This window comes from Alligator sinensis, unplaced genomic scaffold, assembly GCF_000455745.1.
Source record: "Alligator sinensis unplaced genomic scaffold, ASM45574v1 scaffold29_1, whole genome shotgun sequence".
Taxonomy (NCBI): domain Eukaryota; kingdom Metazoa; phylum Chordata; order Crocodylia; family Alligatoridae; genus Alligator; species Alligator sinensis.
Genome location: NW_005841933.1, coordinates 2591358 through 2614979, shown reverse-complemented (window position 1 = coordinate 2614979; position 23622 = coordinate 2591358). Strand labels below are relative to the sequence as shown.

The 23622-nt window shown below is 39.7% G+C and overlaps 1 protein-coding gene across 3 annotated transcripts in view; it reads right to left on the bottom strand.

Moving 5' to 3' along the window:
* The window catches only part of ANKRD28 (ankyrin repeat domain 28), a 162706-nt gene that overhangs the window by 28775 nt on the left and 110309 nt on the right, over window positions 1–23622 (bottom strand). For all 3 annotated transcript variants that reach the window (XM_014517957.2, XM_025198934.1, XM_006019583.3), the window contains exons 9-14: window positions 16129–16207; window positions 12629–12743; window positions 11093–11175; window positions 7455–7518; window positions 4874–4942; window positions 2741–2881 (exon numbers count right to left, since the gene is read on the bottom strand). In XM_014517957.2, coding sequence (XP_014373443.1) covers window positions 2741–2881; window positions 4874–4942; window positions 7455–7518; window positions 11093–11175; window positions 12629–12743; window positions 16129–16207 — 551 coding nt within the window. The remainder of the gene's footprint in view (window positions 1–2740; window positions 2882–4873; window positions 4943–7454; window positions 7519–11092; window positions 11176–12628; window positions 12744–16128; window positions 16208–23622) is intronic.

The window sequence follows — 23622 nt, the reverse complement described above, 5'->3', positions numbered from 1 at the left end:
GTGCGAGCACCCCCCCGCCCCTGCATGTGAGCATCCCTTCATCCGCCACCATCAGAAGGAGTACACTTGTTAAAAAAAAAAGTTGAAAACCCCTGATCTAGTCTGTATTTCCCTTGCTTATTAATCAGAATGTTGTGGGAGATATGTTTAAATAGGGTGGAAATATCCTTTTCAACATGCATTATCATAATTGAATTTCACCAACCCCATCATATAGGTTTATTCATTCTCTATTATTCCTTACATTTGACTAACCTAAGTAATTTTGTGGTATTCATCAATTTTGTCACATCATTAAGCATATGTCATTAATACATATGTTAAATATGATAGGTTTACAGCAATCCATCTGGATTGATACATCTTGCACACCAACATATCTAGCAAAATACACTTAAAGCAAAACTGATCTTTGTTTCTAACTGTCTCATCTATCATGGATCTTTATCTTGCATCCCATGATTAAATTAGCTTCCTTGATAGCCCATTTATAGGAGACTTTATCAAAGAATTTTTGAAAGTTCAAATAAGTATGTCTGATTTCTCATTTATACATCAAGCAGTTGATTGTCAAATAATTTTAAGATCAGAGAAGCACAGATTTCCTTTACAAACAGAATTGTGCTTACTTACCTCTATTTTTTCCAACCAATTCATCTGGTTCAGAAATGAGGCTTACTGATCAAATACCCAGTATTAAAAGCATTTGATAAAGATGCAAAAAGAATGTCTCCAGAAATAAATGGGGACAAGATCTTTAGGATAAATGCTATTGTCTCAAAGTAATGTCGGGAAGCAGCTACACAAATTTTTATCACAAAGGATACAAGAAGTTTAGAGAAATACTCCAGAAACTCTTTATTGCAAATTTGTCTGACATTGCCTTCTGTGTTCATATACCAGCCTGGTATTCATTTAGTTTGTTTTTAATATTATTCTCCTCTTGATTATGAATTGGGCATAACTCATTTCCCAGCTGTTCTTAATCATCCTGCAACATCAATATAAAAGGTTGTTCCTCAAACCACACTGCTGTGCTATGTCTTTCAGAGAGCCAATCAGCGCAGTAATATATGGAGCATTTTGGAGACCATTCTGAGTTATTTCCAAAGTCCCTTATATGCTGCTGTCATAAGTGGCTGTAAAATGCTAGCATTTGGTGAGGGACTCTATTCATATTCTGGCCTTTGTAAGATAGCAAAACAGTGTTACCTGCAGAAACATTGTGGTGCTGAGACACTGGAACAATTGTGAAACTCAAAATCTAGCTAGGAAGTAAATTAAGGTATTAATTAAAGAAAAATTCATCCCAACTAATGCTGGCAACTAGTAAAACCCTACACAAAAGACAAGTGCAGATAGACAATAAAAACGACAAGCTTTGAGGGGTAATTAAACTGCCAATATTACTGACATCATTATTCTTTAAAAATCCTTACAAATTATACACAACTAGTCTCTATACCAGTGGTTCTCAACCTTTTTAGAGTCAGGGTACCCCTCCACACTTTTTTGGGAATTTGGCAGCACCTAGGGTGACCACCTTTTCAAAATGCAAAGGTGGAACATATGGCCATCTCGAACCCCCACTCCCCAGCAGCACGGGCAAAGCAGAATCCAGTGGAGCCCATGGAGGGTAGTGGAGGATGCAGGCAGCCTGCTGCAGACTAAGCACTGTCCGCCCTGCTGCCCTCCCCCCCGGGGGCCTCTGTGGCCCAGCAGGCAGGACCTGGTGCAGGAGGGCAGAGAGGCTTGGTGCTGACACCATAGGGAGCTCCACGTTGGCTGCGCTGCCATGGTGAGGCGCTCTCTGCCTGCCCACCAGCAGTGGAAGCCACAACTCCATGATTCCACATGAGAAACATGATAGAGGTAAGGACTTTCCAACAAGAACTGCCATCAGAATTTAAATATGGGAATTTTTACTAGAAAGGCCTCTAGCAATTGTACCTATCAGGTAGTTTCATAAGTCAGGGCACCAGCTATATTTACTCAAGCTTTGTGCAGAGTACAGGTTAGGAATTTTCTTTACACTGGGTGCATCTACACATGCGCTTTACTGGGGAATGGACTAGCTCTGCAGTAAAGTGTCACAGTCAACGTGTGCTGGATTAGGGCACAGTAAATTAACTCCGCCATAGGATAGCACAGTACTGGACAGTCTTATCGTACAGCAGAGTAGAGTAGTTATGTGTTCTGTGATGCATTTGTAGACTGTGACAGGGCCTGGCTGGGGCACGAGGGTGCTACAGTGTGGGGGCCGCTTGCCTCCTAGCCCCACACTGTAGCACTCTTGTTACCCAGCCAACTCAACACTGCCATCCGGCAGAGTTGTTCTGCCTTGGGTCAAATTGCTGTGGTCCCAGGCACACATGTAAACACTGTGCCTGGGAGTAGTTTTCTCTGGCACAACGTGTACTGGAGTTTATCACTCTGGCTTAATTGTATGTGTAGATACACCCAGCAAAAACCCAAATTAAAATAATGCCATTAAAAATCAAAGAGAAAGATTACAATATACCTCAGTGTAACTATTCCATTTAAAAAAGAAACTTACTTTAAACAGAAATATTTCTTATAATGCTAACGAGCTCACATTCCAGTCAAATTTCATTTAGTCATGCTCAAAAAAATCCAAATATTACATTTGGCCAATATGATTTCAGAATATAAAACAACAAAATATAGCAGCTGGGAGACCTTTAACTATTCAGCCTTTTGTACAAGACAGAATACTTACTTTCCATCTGTGTCTGATGCAGCTGCATAGTGCAGTGGAGTACAACCCCTCTCGTCAAGGTCATTCACGCTAGCTCCAGATCCCACAAGGGCAAAGAGGCACTGGTAATTACAATTGGCAGCAGCATAATGGAGTGGAGTTCTGCAGTATACATTTAAAACACAAAAAGAGATAAGCACTAAGTAATAGCAAAAACAGGTTAATGATGTAGCAAATTAAAAATAAAATAAAAATTGTAAAAATTGTTTACAATCTGTTTAATTTTGCATGTTACTTTATCTCAATATATTATACATAAATAATTAAAACTATTGCCAGTGAAGCATTTAAAAATGCAACAGCAGTTCAGGAGATGTGTTTGTCAGCCAATATGTGCACATCTTGTGTGTTAAGGGGAAGTGTACACATGAGGAGACGAAGTTTGTTATAATGACTCCTGTTAATTTATCTGTTTGCAAAATAGATAACAATTATACTGAATGGCTTAACAATTTAATGGTAAACCATTCACTTAAAATTATTCAATCATCAGTGCTGCAAAATCACTAAATGAAGGTTAAACAAATTTGACAGTTGATTTAGGAAGAAATTTAAATCAGCCTGAAGAGATCCAAAGTAGATACTCCTTGTAGCAGTATTTGAAAGCTCACCAGAATTTTGGGAGCAGAACTGAGGTCTAAATGTAAAGCTTTAAGGATCATTTGCTCATTTCCTCCTGTTCTAGTATACCAAAAATAGCTCAATAATTTCTAATTCAAGTTAAAAATTGTGAATTTGGTTTTTAATGTTGAACTTTTCTGTTCAAATGAAAACTATTTGGAGAAACAGCTTGAGAGAAACCCTTCCAACATAAAACATATACACAATTCCCAAAAATAAAGGTCTTTGATAAAATTTGAAAAGCTATTAAGTGGCTTAAGGATTTAAGTCCCAGTCTCAAAAAAAATAAAAAATTCAGATGTCCAAGTTACTTTTGAAAATGGGACTTTGACATTTGTGAGAATTTTGTCCTACATTAAGTTACATTACTTATCTCATTTTTCCTTCCTTCTTCCCTATTTGTTAACCTTTTTTTCCTCTTCTCCAGATCTTTGTCATCCTTCCATCATCAGCAATGACCTCAAATAAATTCATTGCGGGTTCAAATATAATGAGCAGATTAAAAATCTTACATGCAACTTCAAAGAAGAGGCTCCCACCATTGATCCCTCAGCTGTCAGCCAAGAACACAAGTGGTGTTTCAAAAGGAAACAGTTCATAAACAGATGATTGTCCTGACCTCCACGCGCATAGCTTGGCTGTGGACTGTAGGATCAGATTCCTTTAAATCTTTTCTTAACACAGCTAATGCTGTGAAAAATATTTATGATAAATTCTCGCCTCTGGTTCTTCCAGGGCATCTCTGTTTACTTGTCTATTATTCTTTTTGGACAGTGATTCCTTTCACTGCCTTGCACACTGCCTGCACTTATATAGTTTTCTTGAGCTAAGGACAGAAGTAAGAGAAAGAAGAAATGAGGTGGGAGAGAGTAATGGTAAACACAGGAACCTAAATGGTAACCTATATTAATAGTGGAATTCAGATTTTATTTAGAATATGCATGCAAAATGTTCAGACACAAGATGATAAAGTGGACTTCTACACTAAGAAGATGCATTAACTGGGGCATTCTTCAATAATTCCACAGCTGAGCACTGCAAGCATCAGATTATGCCTTATATATAACATTTCTCTATAAAAGCATTAACATATCAAAGCAACTGGCGAGTTTGAGAGGGAAATAAATAGCTTCTCATAACAAAACAAAAACAACCAGGGGCTTTTAGTATGTTATACTCAGGTAAAATTGGCTAAGGTGCCTCTACTGGACTCCCATTCATTTATTACGAATACCATAATACCTAGCTCAAAACCAGAGGTACAAAAGGGCAGCAGTAACACGCAGGGACACAGCAGCTATCATGCTGACAATAGCAGTGGCTAAAAAAGGGTGGTCCTCAGGACAGCTGCTCCCTGATCAGTTACACTACTACTAAAAAGCTGGGTAGGGGAATGGAATACGGGCTCCTTCACATAGAATGTGCATTTCAATAAAATACCACATTACTTTGATTTTGAACGTTGTGGCCTACCTCCCAAATTTGTCCTTTTTGTTGAAGTCTGCACCAGTGTTGAGAAGAAGGTTTAGGCACTCCAAATTCCTGTAACAATGCCACATTGCTTGAATAATATATAGTTTGCAGTCAGTGTTTTCCAAAATATCAGAATTGCTGCCTAGGTATTTATCATAACTTTTTTACCAGAACTAAACTAAACTGCGATGGAAGAGAGATATTTTACATTAAAAATTCCACTTAAAACAAACTTTAAAAGTTGTGTAAAAAATAAATACTAAAGCCCATAAATAATCCTAGGTCCAAAGGTGGAAGTTACGTTGATTTCAAAGGCCCTTAACATTATATAAGAGTTGAGAAGATTAACCCAAATTCCTATAGAAAAGCCCTCCTAATTTGGAAGAATTGTAAATTAATAAGGAAAAAAATTACTCCATGCCGGGTGTTTGTAGCCAAAATTCAGGTTAGAGCAAGTTTTGTTTCTAAATGTTGTTTGTTTGGTTCAAGATCTATTCATATATTTCATGAAAAAGAAAGCTTGCAATGCAAACGATGAATTTACCACTGCAATATGAACGTTATTGACAATAGATGTAAAATATTATCAGACTGACAAGAAAGTTATACTACTGTGGAACAAAGCTTAAAACTGAGGAGGAAAGTCAAATTACATCATGAGTGACAGTTTTTATATTCAAGCCCAATTTTTTTTTTTTTACACTTTTATCACTGTGAAATAAGATATGCATATGAAAGCTACTATTTCTTTTAATTTACTAAAAAACCTCACTTGTTTACGAGTTCTTTACACAGGATGTACATGGAGCACTGTCAACCTGACTTGTTTTTAAAGCAATGTGCACCTGAATATGTACCATGATCTACTGCCCATATTATATCACCCACCTTTACTCACAAAGATCCACTGTATTTTAGATTCTGGTTAATTCACCATTTCAAGGGGAATACAATGCAAATAATGACAAACTATCCATTAATGACTAATTTTAAGAGTTGATTATGGGAGTGAAGAGAGCGGTGCTGGCAGGAAATTTAAACAGCAGCAAATTAAGTCAGTGGCATATTAACTTGAGTTTACTGTTTATTTTTATATTTGTGTTTTCAAGTAGACTTTGGCAAAAACCAAAGGAACTCAAGAATTTTACATGCAGCATACTAATTTTATACTAACTACATACTTTGACTAAATATGTATTTATGAACCTCCTTAAAACTATTTATATGCACACTTCATATTCAATAAGCTTACTCCTTTGCTTAACATTCAAGAACTTACATTATTTAGTTGCATAATTGAGACCTAAACTTTTTTCAGAATTGCTTATAGTGCCCATTGACTAGTTAAATTCAAGCTTTCCTACCATATGAATAATCTGGATTATAATTCAACTGATTAGCAAGTACTGGTGGCCAGTATTTCCTTGCTTCTGGTTAACTTAAATCCAGACCATACACAGTGTATGAACATTTTGGGTTAACTGATGGGTTTCTCCAGTTGTTCTATGTTTTCATTCACATTTTCCTTTATTTCCTTTACATACCAATAAAAATATCCAACACATTCTTCTTTTTTTGGAAGGCACCTTGTCTAAATAAGTAAGGTTGCTTGCAGATATTTAAAAAAAAGCACCTTACTGAAAGAATCAGAGTGCTACTTTGACTCAGCTCTGCAGCATCTATATAGATCAGGTGCTTCAGTGGAGCTTTTTGGTGCTTTTATCTGAAGCTGATTCAATCAGCTGTTAGATAAAAGCACCAAAAAAGCCTCACTAAAGCACCTGATCTATACAGATGTTGGGCAAGCTGGGTCCAACTAACGATTCCAAGCAGCCTAAACATTCATAAATTGAAAACCAGCTCCATATTATACATGCAGATTGTGGTACGCCCACATACAGCTGTGCTGGGAAAAAGGGGGTTAAGAAGCCTTCTTTCAGTTTTGCTCATCTTATTTCAGGACTACCTGAAGTGACACAGTATTCTCCTCATAAGCAACTTGTTGGGAAGACAAGAAAATAGATGGCTCCATGGCTCATCACAGTCTGCGATGCTCCTTTACATATGGATCTCTGCATAGCCTAAACAGAGGGCTATAGCAAATATCACAATTTAGACCTGTATACAGAACCGACCCTAGGGGCATGCAGTGCCTGGGGCATATCAGGCTGTGTGGGGCCTGTGCAGTGTTGGGGTGGGGAGGTTGGCAAATGGCCGGCGCGCGGAGCTGGCGGGGCTTGTATGGCACAGTGCATGGGGTCCCGCAAAGCGTGGGGCACAGGGCAGTCACCCCGATTCACCCCCACAAGGGATGGTTCTGCCTGTAAATTCTAGAAGTTAGCAAACCTCCTGTATAATAAATCCATGTTAATCCCAAACCTGAAAGGGGTACAAGACTGATTATGCTTGGCCACTAATTAAATTACTGATTAAATTACCAAGTAGAAATAGCATTTCACAAATTTGTGTTCTTAAATTATATTCATATTTACCTACCTCCAAGGAGGTAAAAAGATGAGAGAAAAGACTAGGAAGATAAGTAATGTTGAAAAGTAAAATTGAAGGCAATGCTGCTACATACCCGCCAGCTGCAGCTGCATGAAGACAAGTCCTGCCAAAGTCATCTGGGGTGTCTATATCAAAGCCTACAAAAAGAGTTAATATATGGTGTCACTAAACAGTATTCATCCCTTTCACCAAATTGCTATCAGCAGTTTCTAAGTTATAATGCCATAATGCATGTTTATATTTGTTAGAACAGTTAATGTCAAAATATTTTTAAAAAACCTTCACTATCTGTAATACTGCAAATAGCAGCATTTTGTATTTCAAGAACCATGTTGTTTTTGACTACTTATAAGGAGGAATGACAATGAAAATGTAAGCTAACTGGCATTAGGGCTAGCAGAAGTTCTTGATGGAATAATCTTTGCTTACTGGTTTTGTTTAAAAATATTGCCAAACAAAATTTGCAAAAAATGTGTAATAGCAACGTTTAAGAATAAGCTAGTACTACTCACCTTAACATACAATGTTCTGCATAGCAATCATTTTAAGAGTGGATCTGTCAGCATTACTAAATCCAGAAGCTACTCTCATTAATTTCATCCTTCAGTTTAGTTTTCTATTCCCAGGCAAAGACCTTCATTAAGCTGGAGTGAAGGTTGTAAATACCAGTTACTTAAGGGGAAAAATACCCTTTAGAGAATGGTGTAGTTTTCTCAAAAATGTTGTAAGAACCCTGGAAATTCAAATTTAGGATCTTACTTAAACCCAAATATTGGAATGTATGGAGATGCACAGTTAAGATCACCAAAGCAGCCTTAAGTTTGCTCCTAAATGCAAGGGACTATACAACTCTTCAAAACCATACACCATTGCATTAGTGACAATGAAAATTGACCGATGATCTAAGTGTCTTGCTTTGCTCATGTTGATTTTCTCACTACAGCAGATAATATATATATATTTTTAAGTCTCTATACAGTCAGTGGACACAAACATGTATCTTTGCTAAAAGATACCATACTCAGGATGTTCAGGTAAGATACTCCACACACCCACTTCATGTAGTCACAATTTTACATGTTAAAGTATTACTCCCCTGCTAACTATGTGCATGTGCTCCAGCCACAATCATATCAATTTCTAAATTATTCAAAGCTTGTAGATTGAGGGATAACTGGGGATTTGCTAAGATAGTTCTTGAATGTTATTAGGAGGGGCAGAACAGGGCACGTAAAAGAAAAATAGTGCTCATGTATCACAACTTTGTAGAAAACAAAGTTTTGGATTTTTCCTATAGGAGCTCTTATCTAGAGCGGTGACAGAATCAACTCCTATATTAACTGCTTCCACATACACTGACAGGGCTCGTCTGACTGACTGCAGTTGAGAACTGAGATAAGATACACTCAGCTATCATAAATTAGATGAGATAGCTCAAGACCTGCTCTAATTTAAGATGATGAATTGAGATTTATATAAAGCTCTGTGAAAATGAAGGAAATAAATCTTCCCCCTCGGAAAGCCATGCACTGCCTCTGCCCTAAGCCCCATCTTCATGCAGGAGAAAAAACTTAAGATCTAACCTGGAATTTTAGTCAAAGTCAACGAAATGTACAACTGGTAAAAGGAAACGCTTTTGTAAACTATCACAAAATGAACCTGTAGCATTCATTTTCACAGATACTATGAAGGCTCAGGTCTTATAAGGCTCAAAAAAGGATTAAGCATTATATAAAATAACAAGAAAATTAAATTGCATTATATGATATTTTTTAAGATATACAAATTCATGTTTGGGGCATAAGCCAGCCTCTAATAGAGGTTAGAAAGAAACTTCTCTTAAGAGCAGATTAGTCTTTAAATGTTCAATGAAGAAGTTTCTCACATATTTCCCCTAAATACTTAGTTGCTGCCTACACCTGGAAAGGATGCTAAATTTGATGAGCCACTGGCCAAATCCAGTGTGGCAATTCATATATTCTCATAAATGACCTATCAAATATTCTTTCACAAAATGTATCTGTTTTACACAAAGTGCACAGGCATGCAGGGTGGAACACAGATAACTTGTAATCCTCATAGTCTTTACCAAAGTGACTTTAACAGTGCAATTCCATACTTAGTTTAAAATTGAGGTTATAATAATAATAGTAAGAAGAAACCAAGTGTTCAAGCTACAGTTATGGTTTGAGAAAACTATAATATTCTTTTAAGAGTTTTATTCCTGAGTAACAGATGCTTATGACCAGAACTCCAGTTTTGTTTTTGCCTGGGAATTCATATTTTTTAAACTTTAAGGATTCAGTGACCAAAACTAGTGATCTGCAAAGGAATGAATTCCATTTTCCCCCAGACTACTTTCTCACCCAAAGCTTCCTCACTTCCTGCATCCCAAGTCCAACTTAAGTTACATTATTAATATTAAAATGGGCTGCTTCTCCACTGCCCCATTCTGGTGCTTTCCCTCCCTTCCAACAGATATAATTCTCCATCCTGTTTATCCACAGAGTACTAAATTGCCTGACATCGGAACCTCCCTAAGGGCTATCCATCACAGCGGCAAAACTGACTTCACAAAGTCTGTAAAGAGTGGTGACAAATTAAGTATCTCTCAAGATTTTGAATATACATGTAAATCAATTTCTCCTTCCTCCACAAAAGAGAGGTTTACTTTGAGTAAAGATATGTATCAATATTCACTTCCATATATTAAAAAAGTTTCTAGGATAGCAGTATTCAACCTGTTCAGTTTGAGGATCAAGTATATTTAAAAAGTGACCAATGCTGTTTCTTCAGGGAAGATGATTCACCTGGACTATGCCCCTCTGCCCAATTCACATAAGGAAAAAAATCACCTGCAAGTCCTCTGTTGAAAATCCCTTAGACCTATGGAAGTCTGAAGTATGCATACATCTAATGTAGCACCTTGAGTAGAGGGGGCTGTTGGGGACAGAAAAGCAAAATGGCTGTACTCTTCCTGTTCCTAGCTAGAATATAGTCCCTAAAGGACAGCTGTTACCTGGTGTAAGTTCCAGCAAGCTGTTTTACTTTGTGCTGGGGCTGGGGAAGAGAATCAGGAAATCTATACTGTGGCCATTTCTCATCTTCTATTTCTCAACCTTTTCCCTCCTCCAGAGATTCCCTACTTAGTTATGTTGGAGAAGGACCCCTTCTTTGCTAACATTTACCTGGGCCCAAGTGGAGACAATGCATGAGCCAAAGTGAGTTTTGGTCTTGATGCAATTCAATGCTATAATTATTTTCTTAATGCAGCTAACCACAATTTAGAGTCCTGGGGGGCACAGGTTTGGGTATCACTGGTGTAAGCCAAATTGCACTAGACTGCCATGATGGCTGGGGGTAACTATGTTTTACAGACTTTAGAGTCTTGCTCCCTCACTCTTTGAAATCACGTTGTGTTTTGAATCATTATAGACTGTGCAAATCAAATTTGTGGGCTTTCATGCCCACTGCTTCACTCCTGGTACAATTCTAAAAGATTTCAATCGGGGCTTACCACAGAAAGCTAGTGTGAACTTAACTATGGTTAGTAATTCAAAGAATCTAGTACAGATCCTCAATTATAAGTCAACTAACTATTCATTTCTATATACTTTGTAATAAGACATTAATATTAATTCCACACTGAAAGCACTGAGGATTACTAATTATGTATAAAGTAAACAAAACATTTTAAAGAGATCATCCTACCTGATGAAAGGAGTTTTCTGCAGCAGTCTGAAAATCCACTTAAAGCTGCCAAATGGAGAGGAAACATCCCATGTATACCCCGCCTAAGATACACCATAATCAGACATCGCAGTTCCATAACAATAAAGCTAAACAAGACTGCATGCCAAACTACACATAATTAGAATGGATAGATCTGGGAAATCTCTTAGTATGTTAAAAAAGTTGATCTAATCAAAACCTAACACATACATTTAGAGCAGGAGTGGGCAATTATTTTGGGTGGAGGGCCACTTACTAAGTTTTGGTAAACCATCAATGGCTGCATGACAGGCAGCCAGGGGCAGATAAACATTAATTTTCTAAATTTTTTAGGGGCCTCGCGGGCCAGATAGAATGGCCTGGCAGGCCGCATCTGGCTCCCGGGCCGCATTTTGCCCACCCCTGATTTAGAGTGACACTTATATAAAAACGATGAGATTTTGTTTTGCATCTCTCAAACATATATTTTACAAATAATCAAAATTAGCAAGTATTTTTTTCCTGTGTAAAATCCAGTGTGCCTATTTAATAAGATGCTCTACTGGAAAAGTCCTTGGGAAGACCGCAGGTATAGACCAGCGGTGGGCAAAGTCTGACCCACGGGCCAGATAAGGCCTGTGGCAGACTCCATTTCCCAGGAGCCCCTGCCCACATTGCTGCAGCTGGTTTCCAGAAGCAGTGGGGCCATGACAGTGCGGGGCCAGGTTTTCCATGGAGACCGGCCCAAGTAGCACTGGCAGGGTATGCAGCTGTGTGGGGAGCTGCTCTGGGGCTGGTGCCAGGGCCAGCATTTTGCAGTGGTGGCAGCACAAGCTGGAGATGGGTCAGAGCTGTGATCTGCTGACCACTAGCCCTGGGTAGAGGAGTGCAGGCAGCGGATCGCAGCTGTCCCCCAGCTCTGGACCATGCTGTCACCACCAAAGAATCCTGGCCTGGGTCCGCAAACAATTCCCTGACTAGCCGCACTCTGCCAGTGCTGTTTGGGCCAGTCTCCATGGAAACTGTGGCCCTGCGCTGTCACAGCCCCACCTCCTGGGGTCTCCATGGAAACTGGCTGCAGCAATACAGGCAGGGGCTGCTAGGAAATGGAGTCTGGCTTCCAGGCACATCCGCCATTTTGCCCACCCCTGGTATAGACAAAAACAACAAGCCTATCAAAGGATACAGATATAAGCGGTCAGGATGCAAGACTTAGGTTTGTATGATTCTATAGCAACACAAGGGCAGCAAAACTGCTCCAATCCTTCTTCATTTGGGGTCAATGTTAAGGTGATTTAACCAACTGTTATAACTACACGATGAAGCAGATGTGACAGCTGCTGCACATTCCTAAAAAGCAGCTACTTTTTCTTTTTAAGAAAACTAAAATAAAGCATGTTTGTCCATACCCTATGATACAGGGTTTCTAACTTGAAGTTTGCAAAATATGAAAAAATAATATATTACTATAGTTTATCCAACTGCTACATTTCTAAACTATTTTAGCTTGTGTCCAAGTAGGTAAATGTTACCTACTTTGCAGTGTCAGCACCACTCGTAATCAGAGTGTTGATTAGTAGTTCATGGCCATATCTAGCTGCTATGTGCAATGGAGTATTTCCATTCTTATCTTCACAGTCTATTTCAGCTCCTATAAAATGAATAATTAATATGAATACACATGCACACACATTTGTTATCAAAATGGGGTTCAAAATAAAGTGATAGTAACATGTCAGCATGTGATTATTTTGGTGTAAACATTTAAAATATTTAAGGGATATTCAATGCTAAGAGCTAGCTAAGTAACGGTAAATCTCTTGCCACGACTTTACAGGGAAACAGTTTCAATGACCTGATTGTATAGAAAACCTATGTTTTTTCATCTTGAAAAAAATCAAGATGTAGCTGGGTTCAGTCTATAAGAATATAATCAGATTATAAAATCTGAAACATTGGCTATAAAATGCCAAAGTATTTCAGAAGTGTTTGTTGTAGCCGTGTTGGCCTAAGGATATAGGCAGACAACGTTCTTTAGGTAAAAGTGATATATTTTATTAGACCAACTAATTAGTTGGAAACATTATTCTTTGCAAGATTTTGGGCACAAACACCCTTCTTCAGGCACAGGGAGAGTCTGATGGTGTTTTGTGTTCTCCTGGATGGAACAGAAACCAATACAGGCAGTCCTCGGACTTAAGACACAATTGGTTCCTGAAACCAGCATCTTAAATTGAAACGTTGTAACTCAGAACAGATTTTCCATAGGAAACAATGTTATAAATGGGGGACTGGTTCTAGAACCAAGGCCCGATACCCTATTTTCACCAAAAACAAACCAGAATTTTGTACTCAATCAATTATAGATGAGTAATATAGCTACATTAATGTATTTATGTTGTAAATAGAAATCATATTGATTTGGAAGGACTTCTTTGAGGTAACTTTGCTGGACTTTTTGAAGGGCTCCTGGTTGGACTTTTTGAAGGGTTCTTGGCTGGAGTCTTCTCAGGAGTCTTGGCTGCAGGTTTTTCTGGAGTCTTGTCTGCTTTCTTAAGGAAAGTGTCCAAGGAAGTTTGGACAGATGTTCTCCAGGGAGATGGGTGATGCAGCAAACTTGTTCGTTGGTGTGGCGTCACGTCGGATCAAGCATTGTAAAGTCGAAACTGACGTCAGAAAGTTGAAACAGGGTGTCAATTTATAAACGTTGTAAGTGTGAAACGTTGCAACTCAAAACATTGTAAGACGAGGACTGCCTGTATGCAAAAATGCAGGTCTGTGAAAATGTAAAATGCATGGCAGTGAAGATCAGAGGCCATAGGTGAGAGACAGGTAGGTGTGAAAAAGGGGGCAATGTTGACTTGGTGATAGAATGTAGCTGGCAAAATGTAGAGAGGTTACTTGGGGTAATCAGATGGCAGGCAGGTTATAATGTGCCATAAATTCAATTATCTCTATTTAGCCCATGATTTTTTGTAACCAGTAGATTTATGAAGCGAAGTTCATAGGCTCATCTACCAAAGGTGTTTTGTAGGTTACCTTTGAGGATTAAAACTGTGAGACTGGAGAGAGAGAGAGAGAGAGAGAGAGAGAGAGAGAGAGAGATTTGCCATCAGGGCTAAATGATGGAAAATATGTAGGAAAAACCAAACAGTTGCACACCAGAATGAATGCACACCAAAAATCTATCAAAGACAAAAATGACCAATTACCTGTGGGTGCACACTTCTCACAAGACAACCACTCTCTCCAACCTCTCAGTTCTAGTCCTCAAAGGGAATTTACAAAGCACCTTTCACAGATGAGCCTACAAACTCAACTTCATAAATCTACTGGATACAAAAATCATGGACTAAATATAGACACTGGATTTATGGCACATTATAACCCTGCTTGCCATCCGATAACCCCAGGTAACCGCTCTAAGTTTTACCAGCTATATTCTATCACCAGGTCAATATTCCCCAACCCTCCCCACCTCCCATCTTATATCTATTGTCCCCCATGGCCTCTGATCCTCACTGCCAAACATTTGGATTTTCACAGGCCTGCATTTGTCATATTGGCTTCTATTCCATCCAGGAGAACACAAAACAGCATCAGACTCCCCCTATGCCTGAAGAAGGGTATTTGTGCCCAAAAGCTTGCAAAGAACAAGTTTTCCAACTATTCAGTTGGGTCTAATAAAAGATACCACTTTTACTCAAAGAACCTCGTCTGCCAAAGTATTTCAGAACACACTTACCATATTTACTCAAATTTAAGATGAGGTTTCCCCCCATCAGTATGGAAGAAAAGGGCTCCTTGTCTTACATTCACATGCAAGGAAGCCTCATTAAATACATTCTCTATCATTAAACTGCATGTGTTCAGTAATGGAAACTAACTATGAACATGATTAAATGTAGCCAACACTGAGCATGACTATAAAACACATGGCCCATATTGGGCAAATATGCTTATGAGACCCTACTATAAGGATGGGTTACTGTAGCCTGAGTAAGATATATGGTAGTGCCCATTGTGCCAAGTCCCATCAGCACCAACTCTAAGTCATGGTGAGCTACGACTGCATAAATTTCAACTTCCTCTTCAATTCTACAGCTGAGCTGTGCCTTTATTTCCCATTTCTAATGATTCCCGTTTCTTCACCTACCTTAAATTTTTGACGAACATTAACAAACAGGGCCACAAACAGTTCATCCAAAATTCCTCTGATGTCCCTATCTCAGCCTGTCATGTATGGTTAGTGTAGCCACACCCTCCATCAGGCAGAGCTGGAGCAGATTGCCCTGTACCTTATCTGCATAAACATTTTTGGAGGACCCCATTTTTGGAGAACTCATGACAAGAACACCCTGTTCCAGTCATGAGTGGGGGGGGGGAGCGTTAATTAGCACATGGATCCTTTTGGGGGGGTAGAAGAGGGTATCTGGAGTACACACACATATGGAGCAGTGCTGAGCTATGGGGTCATCATGGCCTGAAATGCTGTTGACTGTGCTGGGGCCCAGTCCAATGAACTATTTGATAAATCATGAGCCTTTCAGCTTTGGATTAATATCATGTATAGTTTGTACTATGTATAAATAGGTAAAAAAAGTGCTGCTTATAAGTGTGTTAATGAAGTACCTGTGCTAAAACTTCCTGCAATTTCAAAAAAGGTAAAAATGCATCAATTTTGGATGAACCAAGTCTAAGGGTACCCACAGTAATTAGCCAATATGCAAATTACTACAGGTATATCATTGAAAGTTCAGTGTTTTCAAATTTGCACCTCATTTCCAGGTGCTCAGGGAGAACAAGGTCTGACAGTGAGGGGGGTGGGCAAGGGGGCTCCCCTCCACAGATTTATTTTCCCTGTTGTAGCAGTAGGAGGCAGACAAAGTCAAGGCAAACCTTCAATAAGTAGATCTTACACCTGGAATATTATAACGGCATTGTCTCATATTCAAGTAAATATGCTATTTTAGAAAGTGAAAATACCATTAACATTTCAACATCATGTACATTAAAAAAAAACCCTTTCTTTTTACCATTCTGGATGATGGTTTGGGATCTTGAAAATCTACCATGAATTGCTGTCATGTGCAATGGTGTTTTCCCATCTTTACTCTGGGGAAGAGGGGAAAAAATAAGTCAAACTATAGGTAGCAGAATTTTATCCAAAGTTAATAAGAAACAGCAAATTTATTGCCACCAATCCTGTAAATCTCCTGTTTGCAGTACTATAAGACAACTGGCAAGGACAAGGCACGACACTGCAGGCATTCCAACAAAGTGCCTACCTTGCCCTTCTTAACTATTGTTCCAGATGTCTGCAACTCAGTGATGCGCACTCATCTCAGAATTGTACCTTAGGCCCATTATTCAACAGAATACTAATATTGGGTAAATTTAGCACCATGCACTATGTCCACCTCCCCATAAATCTAAAACCCAAACAATTAACAGTTTCTTTGATTAAGAAAGAAATACCTATAGTTATTGCAAATTGATACAAATGATATTAGAACATAAGACATTTCCCTGATGTTGCTTTAAAATGAGACACTTAAGTAATTCATCATAAAATGCAAGAAATCCTTAATGTGAACTATTCAACCACAGTGAGTATTGTAGATTTGACACATATACCAAATGTGCATTTAACCATTCACCCAGAAAAGATGTCCTGAAAAGTAGGTCAATGTTAATGCATGAGAGGATTTCAGGTTTTAACAGCATGATCTAAAGGCATTTATACACGGTCTTTCCTATGATTATTGCTTAAGGATGAAATTTTGTTCTGCTACCAGCTCATTAAAGGCAAGTAGAAAACTTCATATACAAAAAAAAATTGTTATAAACCCTACTGAGAAACATGGTTTTGCAATCAACAAATATAAAAACTACACATTTTCTATTTCTCAGAGGTACATATACACATATTGATCAACTATACTCAGATATCAAATTGTAACACTGTTCAGGGAATATGGATAAAAAGGTAAAGGTGGTATACCTTAATGATGTCATAGGGCATGAACGGACATTCATTTGAAGTGCTAAGGATTTCTGGGAAATTTGCAGCAATTCAAAAATGTGGTATGACAGGCATGGGCACCCGTTCAAGCTCTCAGCTGTCCAGAGTGCTGCAAAAATATTGCTAGAACATGTACTGCTAGCACTCCACAGCCAAGGGGACCATTTGCTGAGAGCACAGTGTGCTTTGCGGGGGACTGTCTCCCTCCCCCATCTTCAGAGGTTCCCAAGGACAGGTCAAGCACAGAGGGAAGTCCCGACTGGTTGGTCACCTGGGGACTGTGCCCATCCATGGACTTGTCAGCTGGGGGAAGGCAGAGGCACAGCTTCCCTGGTCAGTTTCCACTCTCAAAGGCTTATCATAATTACACTCCCAGCCTGGAATGCAGCACCGTGTGGCTCCCAATCCAGCAGTGGCAGCAGGTCACATGTGTCTTGTACACCTGCTAGCAGAGTCTAGGCATGCCACTGCCTTCGTTTGGATCCTGTCCAGCCTGGAGGACAGCACCAATATACAGTCACATGGAAATGACCAAAGTCTTGGCCATAAGCATTCAAGTTCTCTGCTTCCTGGTTCTTATCCCCCAAAAGCTACCTGGCTGATGAAGACTATGCCATTCTAGACATCATGATAAATGGGGGAAATTCCTGGACCACTTACAGACCGTGTACTGGCGTGAGCATCAACTGCTGGGAACACATCATCATGCAGACGTAGGATGACTAGCAGTGAGAGAAGAACTTCATAGAAATATCCACATTCACATGATAGGGCACCAGCCTAAGAATACCCTTGCCATGGAAAAGTGCATTACTGTCACTGTCTGGGAGCTCATAATCCCTGGCAACTTCTGATCTGTAACTAGCCAGTTTGGCATGGGCAAGTGCACAGTGGAATGACAACACAGAGGGCACCCCTGATTATCTAACAGGTGCTAGCACTATGTTTCACCTATCTCACCAACCCAGGTAGTCAGCAATGGAAGATGGGCACCATGACCTTGCACAGGCTTCACTATTTATACATGCTGGGCTCATATACTGCTGTGACGACTCAGGCTCACAGACCCTCTGGCATCAAACCTGGCCTGACGCCTTGCACAACTGTGCTGCACTACACAAAGCACATGTGGACCTCCTAGAACAGATAACCATGGAATGACCCTGGGGAAACAATGCCCTGCAGAGCTCTAACTCTGTCTCAGCTTCAGGAGAGGTGCCTAACCATCTCCTTTGCCCTAGACATGTCCTTTAAACATTACAACAGCCTTAAACTGTGCTTAGCTGACTGTTGAATGCCTGCACATGGAATCAACCACTCCTGACTTTTTCCTTAGTACCCTTGCTGAGCTTGTATATGAGGCAAGAAATGCCATGCCAATATGACATGAATGGGTATTGTAATGCACAATGAGGGGTTTTGTGAGTTGGGTTCATACTGTGCTTTTCAGATGATGGTGCAGGACTGGTTATGAGTGAAGCTGCCAATGTGATTCAGTTTGGAGAATCAATAAAATGTGCACCAGAGTGAACTCAGATTTATCTTGAATTCCATCTAAACTAATCTACATATGGCCCAGAAATTAAATAAATAATTTGCTTGGCTTTCAATAAGAGCAATGATATTTAAGGACTAAGCAAGAAAACTACTGAGTGTTTGAAACAGACAAACGCATCTGAAGTTAAAGTAAAATTCAAAAGCACAATTAACTTTGGGGGGACCACAGATAATCTCCATGCTAAAATTCTGAAAGAACCAGAATACGAAACTAAATTCAGTAGCAAGGATTTTTAATAAACCTCTCAAGTTATGAGTACCAGAGAATCACAAAACATAGCATCTATATTTAAAAATGGGAAAAACATACCTTAGTTTCATCTCAATAGTATGCAAGCCTTTAGAACAAATTTTGAAGTAAAGTATAATTAAACACATGCAAGTAAAAGGAAAAAGGTATAAAACGCAATGCATGTTTACCAAAGGTCGACTGTACCAGACTAACCACACATCTTTGATAAGATGATTGATTTTCTAGACAATGGAAATACAATAGATTTTATCTATCTGGAATTCAGCATTTGACATAGTGCCACATAGGAAAATATTGTGAGGATTAGCACTAGAATTGCAGGGTAGACAAAGTACTAGGTAAAGAGGAGACAATAATGGGTAATTTTGAAAGAGGAAATATCAAGCTGGGGAGAAGGTATTAGTGGGGAGACAACTGGGGATACTTTAAAGACTGGTGTAGTAGGAACAAAATTAAATTAATTAATACAATATGTACTTAGTGTATAATAGAAATTTCTGCTTTAAGCTAGGAACACATTTGTTGGAAGCTAAAGAGAAGGGCCTAGATTTATTAAATGGTTATAGCAAGACTATGAGCCACAAATGTCATGTGAGAGTAAAAAAAATAAAAATACAATCCTAAAATATAATCAGGAGAGGTGTTTCCAGTAGAGAAGTACAATTCTCCAGTGAGGTGTACACACAATTCCAGATGCGGACAACTGTTCACCCGTGTTGACCAAAGAGTTATCTAAAATAAAACAGTGTGAAAAATGGTGACTAGGATGATTAGGGCAGTCTTTTTTATGAAGAGGAAACTAACAACATTTTGCTAGGATGAAGAAGCCACCCAAATGATGAGAAGGGAGAGATCATTCTCCAAGAATGCATCATTGGGGTAAACAACAAGGAGGTAAAAGACCTACTTAAACTAAAGGAAAATCTGTCACAAGAGAAAATAGGTATAAACTGGCTATTAATACATGTAATCTAGAAATTAGCAAAAAGTCTAGCCAACAAAATAACATGTTTTAAGAAGGACTACTGAATCATTTAAAAATGAAACTCAAATCAGCAGGACTAAAGAGATTTCTTCAAGTTCTAAGTTCTTATGTTCCTCTGTAACTACACTGAGGTAACTTGATTAAAAAAATGCTCTATCACAATATACAGTTACACAAAAGAGCAAAATTAGAACTTTGTGAAAAATGTCATGCTCAGTATTTTGGACTGCATAAATAATTTCAGAATTGAACACACACAAGATCTAAAGAATTTAATTTATTTTGTGATTTTAACCTTTCAAATATATACATAAAATGAATAGGCTGGGAAGCAGTGTACAGAGAACTACAGAAAGTGAATTTCTTAAGTAATGAAATAGCAGCTCCAGTTCACTGAACTGAAAATATTAGGCTTCTAATGATTTATGATGCAGTTGCCCGAGACAGCACAGGACATGACCTAAGCATATAGGTCTAGAAAAAACCTCCTGTTTCCTTTTTTCCTTGGAGGTCTTTGATCTATGTAGTGGTCAAATGTAACCTTGCTAAGCTTATGAGATCTGACATAGTAGAATAGCTGCAGGCTAATCTTATTTTTACTGTATTCATTGAAACTCCATTAAGTGAGATAATAGAAAAAAGAATCAAATCCAGGTCTCCTATAATTGACCACCAGGCAAAATACCCTCACAAAACCTTGTTTTTTTTTTTTAAACAAAAAAACCAAAACCCACACAAAAAAAGCAGCCTTTGCCTATTTACAGACAGGGAACAAGCACAGAATACCAGGTACGCTCAAGTGATCATCCATTCAAGTACTAACCTCGCAACTAAACACTGTTTCATTTTAAAATTAAAAAAGGAAGTCTACTTGGATTACTCACACTGTTGATTTTTTCAAGTATCCTGCTGTGCCTGTCCAACATCAATTAAATGGTGTCCTATAATTTATTCACCCCAAAACGTGCCCAGATTTGTGCAAATCTGGAACAGCAAGAGCGGATGTTACAGTAAAAACGGGACAGAGCAGAACAGATTTTCATAAACTCCCCCCTTCCATGGAAAATGCATCAAAAGTAAAAAATGCCTGCTGATCTGCTATCCTGCTCTTCCTTCCTGTCCTAATGGTGAAATCAATGAGGTTTACAGTTGACTTTCTGGATTCTCCAAAACATTCACTGGTCAATGTCCACCTGACCACAGGAACCCAAACAGACTGCTAACAGAGATAACTTTCTGAACCTGGTTATCCCCGACAATGCCAGGAGCATGAGACTGCTATCATATTACTGACTAGACATCCCTCTAAAAATCATGGAAATAGGTGAGCATTGGAGAGAACTAGTGCAGCTCAACAGATATCTGATTATGGCGGTGTACAAATGCTCAATTCTAGCTGTGCAAAATTTCTACTAATAGAAATGATTTCAGGAGAGGTAGCAGTACAGATGTTCAGTCTGCAGCCACACCCCGTCTTCCATGTTCCTTAAGTTCTCTCAAGAACAGGATGATCCCAGTCTGGGGAAGGCATGGGCTGCCCCAGTCCTCTCATTCCCAGGGGAACTAGGGCAGTGGGGCAAAACCCACACCTGCTTCTCACATTAGGAACTCCAGTGTGAGAAACAGGCAAAAGGCTGCACTGCCCACTGTACTTAGCTCCAGGTGCCAGGCAGCCAAGAGGAGGGAGCAGCATGGCAAAGCACCCTGCAGGTAAGAGCCCTGCTCAGCCACTGGGCACTAGGAGACAAGTGGTAGAGCTACACAGCTCCCTGATCTCACATTGATGTTCCTGGTGCCCTGTAGAGGAGCAGAGGGAGCAGCATTTTAGAGACCCTGCCTGCTTTTTACACAACACCAGAGTGAGAAGTATGCAGGGGACAGTTGGCAGCTGCTTCCCCTGCAACACCTTTTCCAGACTGGGGTCAGCCTGGTTTTGGGAAAGCATGGGAGGCCTTTCTTCCAACAGATATGTGCACGTTCAGTCTCCTAGGAGAAACTCTTCTAGGAATGATTTCTCCCTCATTATAGTTGGGTTATTTAAGTTTTCTCCCAGAAGAGCCATTTTTGCTCTGGGAGAAAAGTCTTGAATGTCTGTGCGCAAGACATCAGGAGAACAGCAATTCTTCCAGTAGAACCTGAATGCCTGTGCATGGCCTATGTAAAGCAAGATAAACAAAATATTGTGACTGCTGCAAGAAGTTTGAGCTTATCTTTAATATTTTAAAATGAGAGAAAACCTCAGGACACCTGCAATTAAACTGGATTTACATCGTTAAAAGAAAGAATAAATCAGTGGAACAAAAAGTGTTTTTCTCCCTAGCCCACTTAACCATTGGATATAGCAAACCTCTTGGTTTCAAATACTTACCAATTCAAGTAATGACACTTTAATTACGGGTTCATATAATAGAAATCGCCAAGTAGCCTTAACTACAAGACCCTGTTTTCAATTGCTTGCAGCACAAGTCAGCAACCACAGTTAGGCAGCAGGGAGAAGTAGCGATCAGGTCCTGCTGCTGGCCTGCCTCAGATCTGATCTGCATCATTCTGGCCTGCCACCAGAAAATGTTACCAACCACTGAGCAACAACATTACCAATCTTTAATTTTGTGAGTTGAAATTTTCGTTCATTTGCATCAGGCGGGGCTTACTTCCACCTCCCACTGCCTTTAATTTCAGCATGTATAGTTGAGCTGTCTTACAATAAGGGTAGGAAAATATTCCTTGTTTTGTTCATGTCAAAATATTCTCAATAAAACAGTCCCAAGAAGTTTCACTGCCTCTGTGCTTTCGGTAGGAGACTAGAAATGTAGATGGAGGTGAGACTGCCTTGGTGATCGTGTCATGCATTTTATCAACCCGTGTTTTGCTAAGTTTAACAGGGGACCTGAATGAATCAGCGCACCTGGATCATGTGCCAAGGCCGTTCACAGTAAGGTGGGAGTGCTGCCAGATGGCACCCAGGAGAGAACTATGAGAAACATTGGTGAGGGGAGTGGGGATTGAAGCAGTCAGTCCAGGCAGAAGGAATCTGCACCAGGGAGCCAGGGATGCCTGTCACTTTAAGAAGACAGAGCAGCAGAAGCACTGGCTGACTCTTAATTAAATGTGGGGGGGGGTGGTGTGGTATGAAGGCATGCGATTCAAAGGAGGGAAGTCTCTTGGACATATAAACCCAGTCCTAAATCCGAGCAGGCAGTCAGGCCCTGCTGGCGGCACTGAGAGGAGTTTCCACAAGGAAGATGACTGTGGGAAGCAGGGAAACAGAGGCTATCTACAAGGGTGAGAAGGGGCCTAATTCTGAGAGTTATAGTTTAGGGGCAGTGAATTCTGTGAAGGCGGTATGCATATATTTTAGCTGTATTAATATATGTTGGTTTATGTTCATGGTTACACTGGTAGATGGTGTGACTGATAGCGAAGGAAAAGAGTCCACAGAGGTTCCCAAGGGGCAGAACTATTTAGCCCTCCCAGGGGCAGGGATGCAGAGCACAGGCAAGCTGAAGCCAGGAAGGACACAACTGGAGCCCAGAGGGGCAACAGGAGCAACCCGAGGCTGGGAAGCCAGAGCTTGAGACCAGAGGGGGCAACAGGGGCAGCCAGGGGCTATCGAGAGGCTGGGATGGAAAAGGCCAGGCCAGAGCCAAGGTGGGCCCAGGCTACCCATTTACAGCCAGATTAACCTGTAGGCTAAAGCTAGGAAAGCTAAA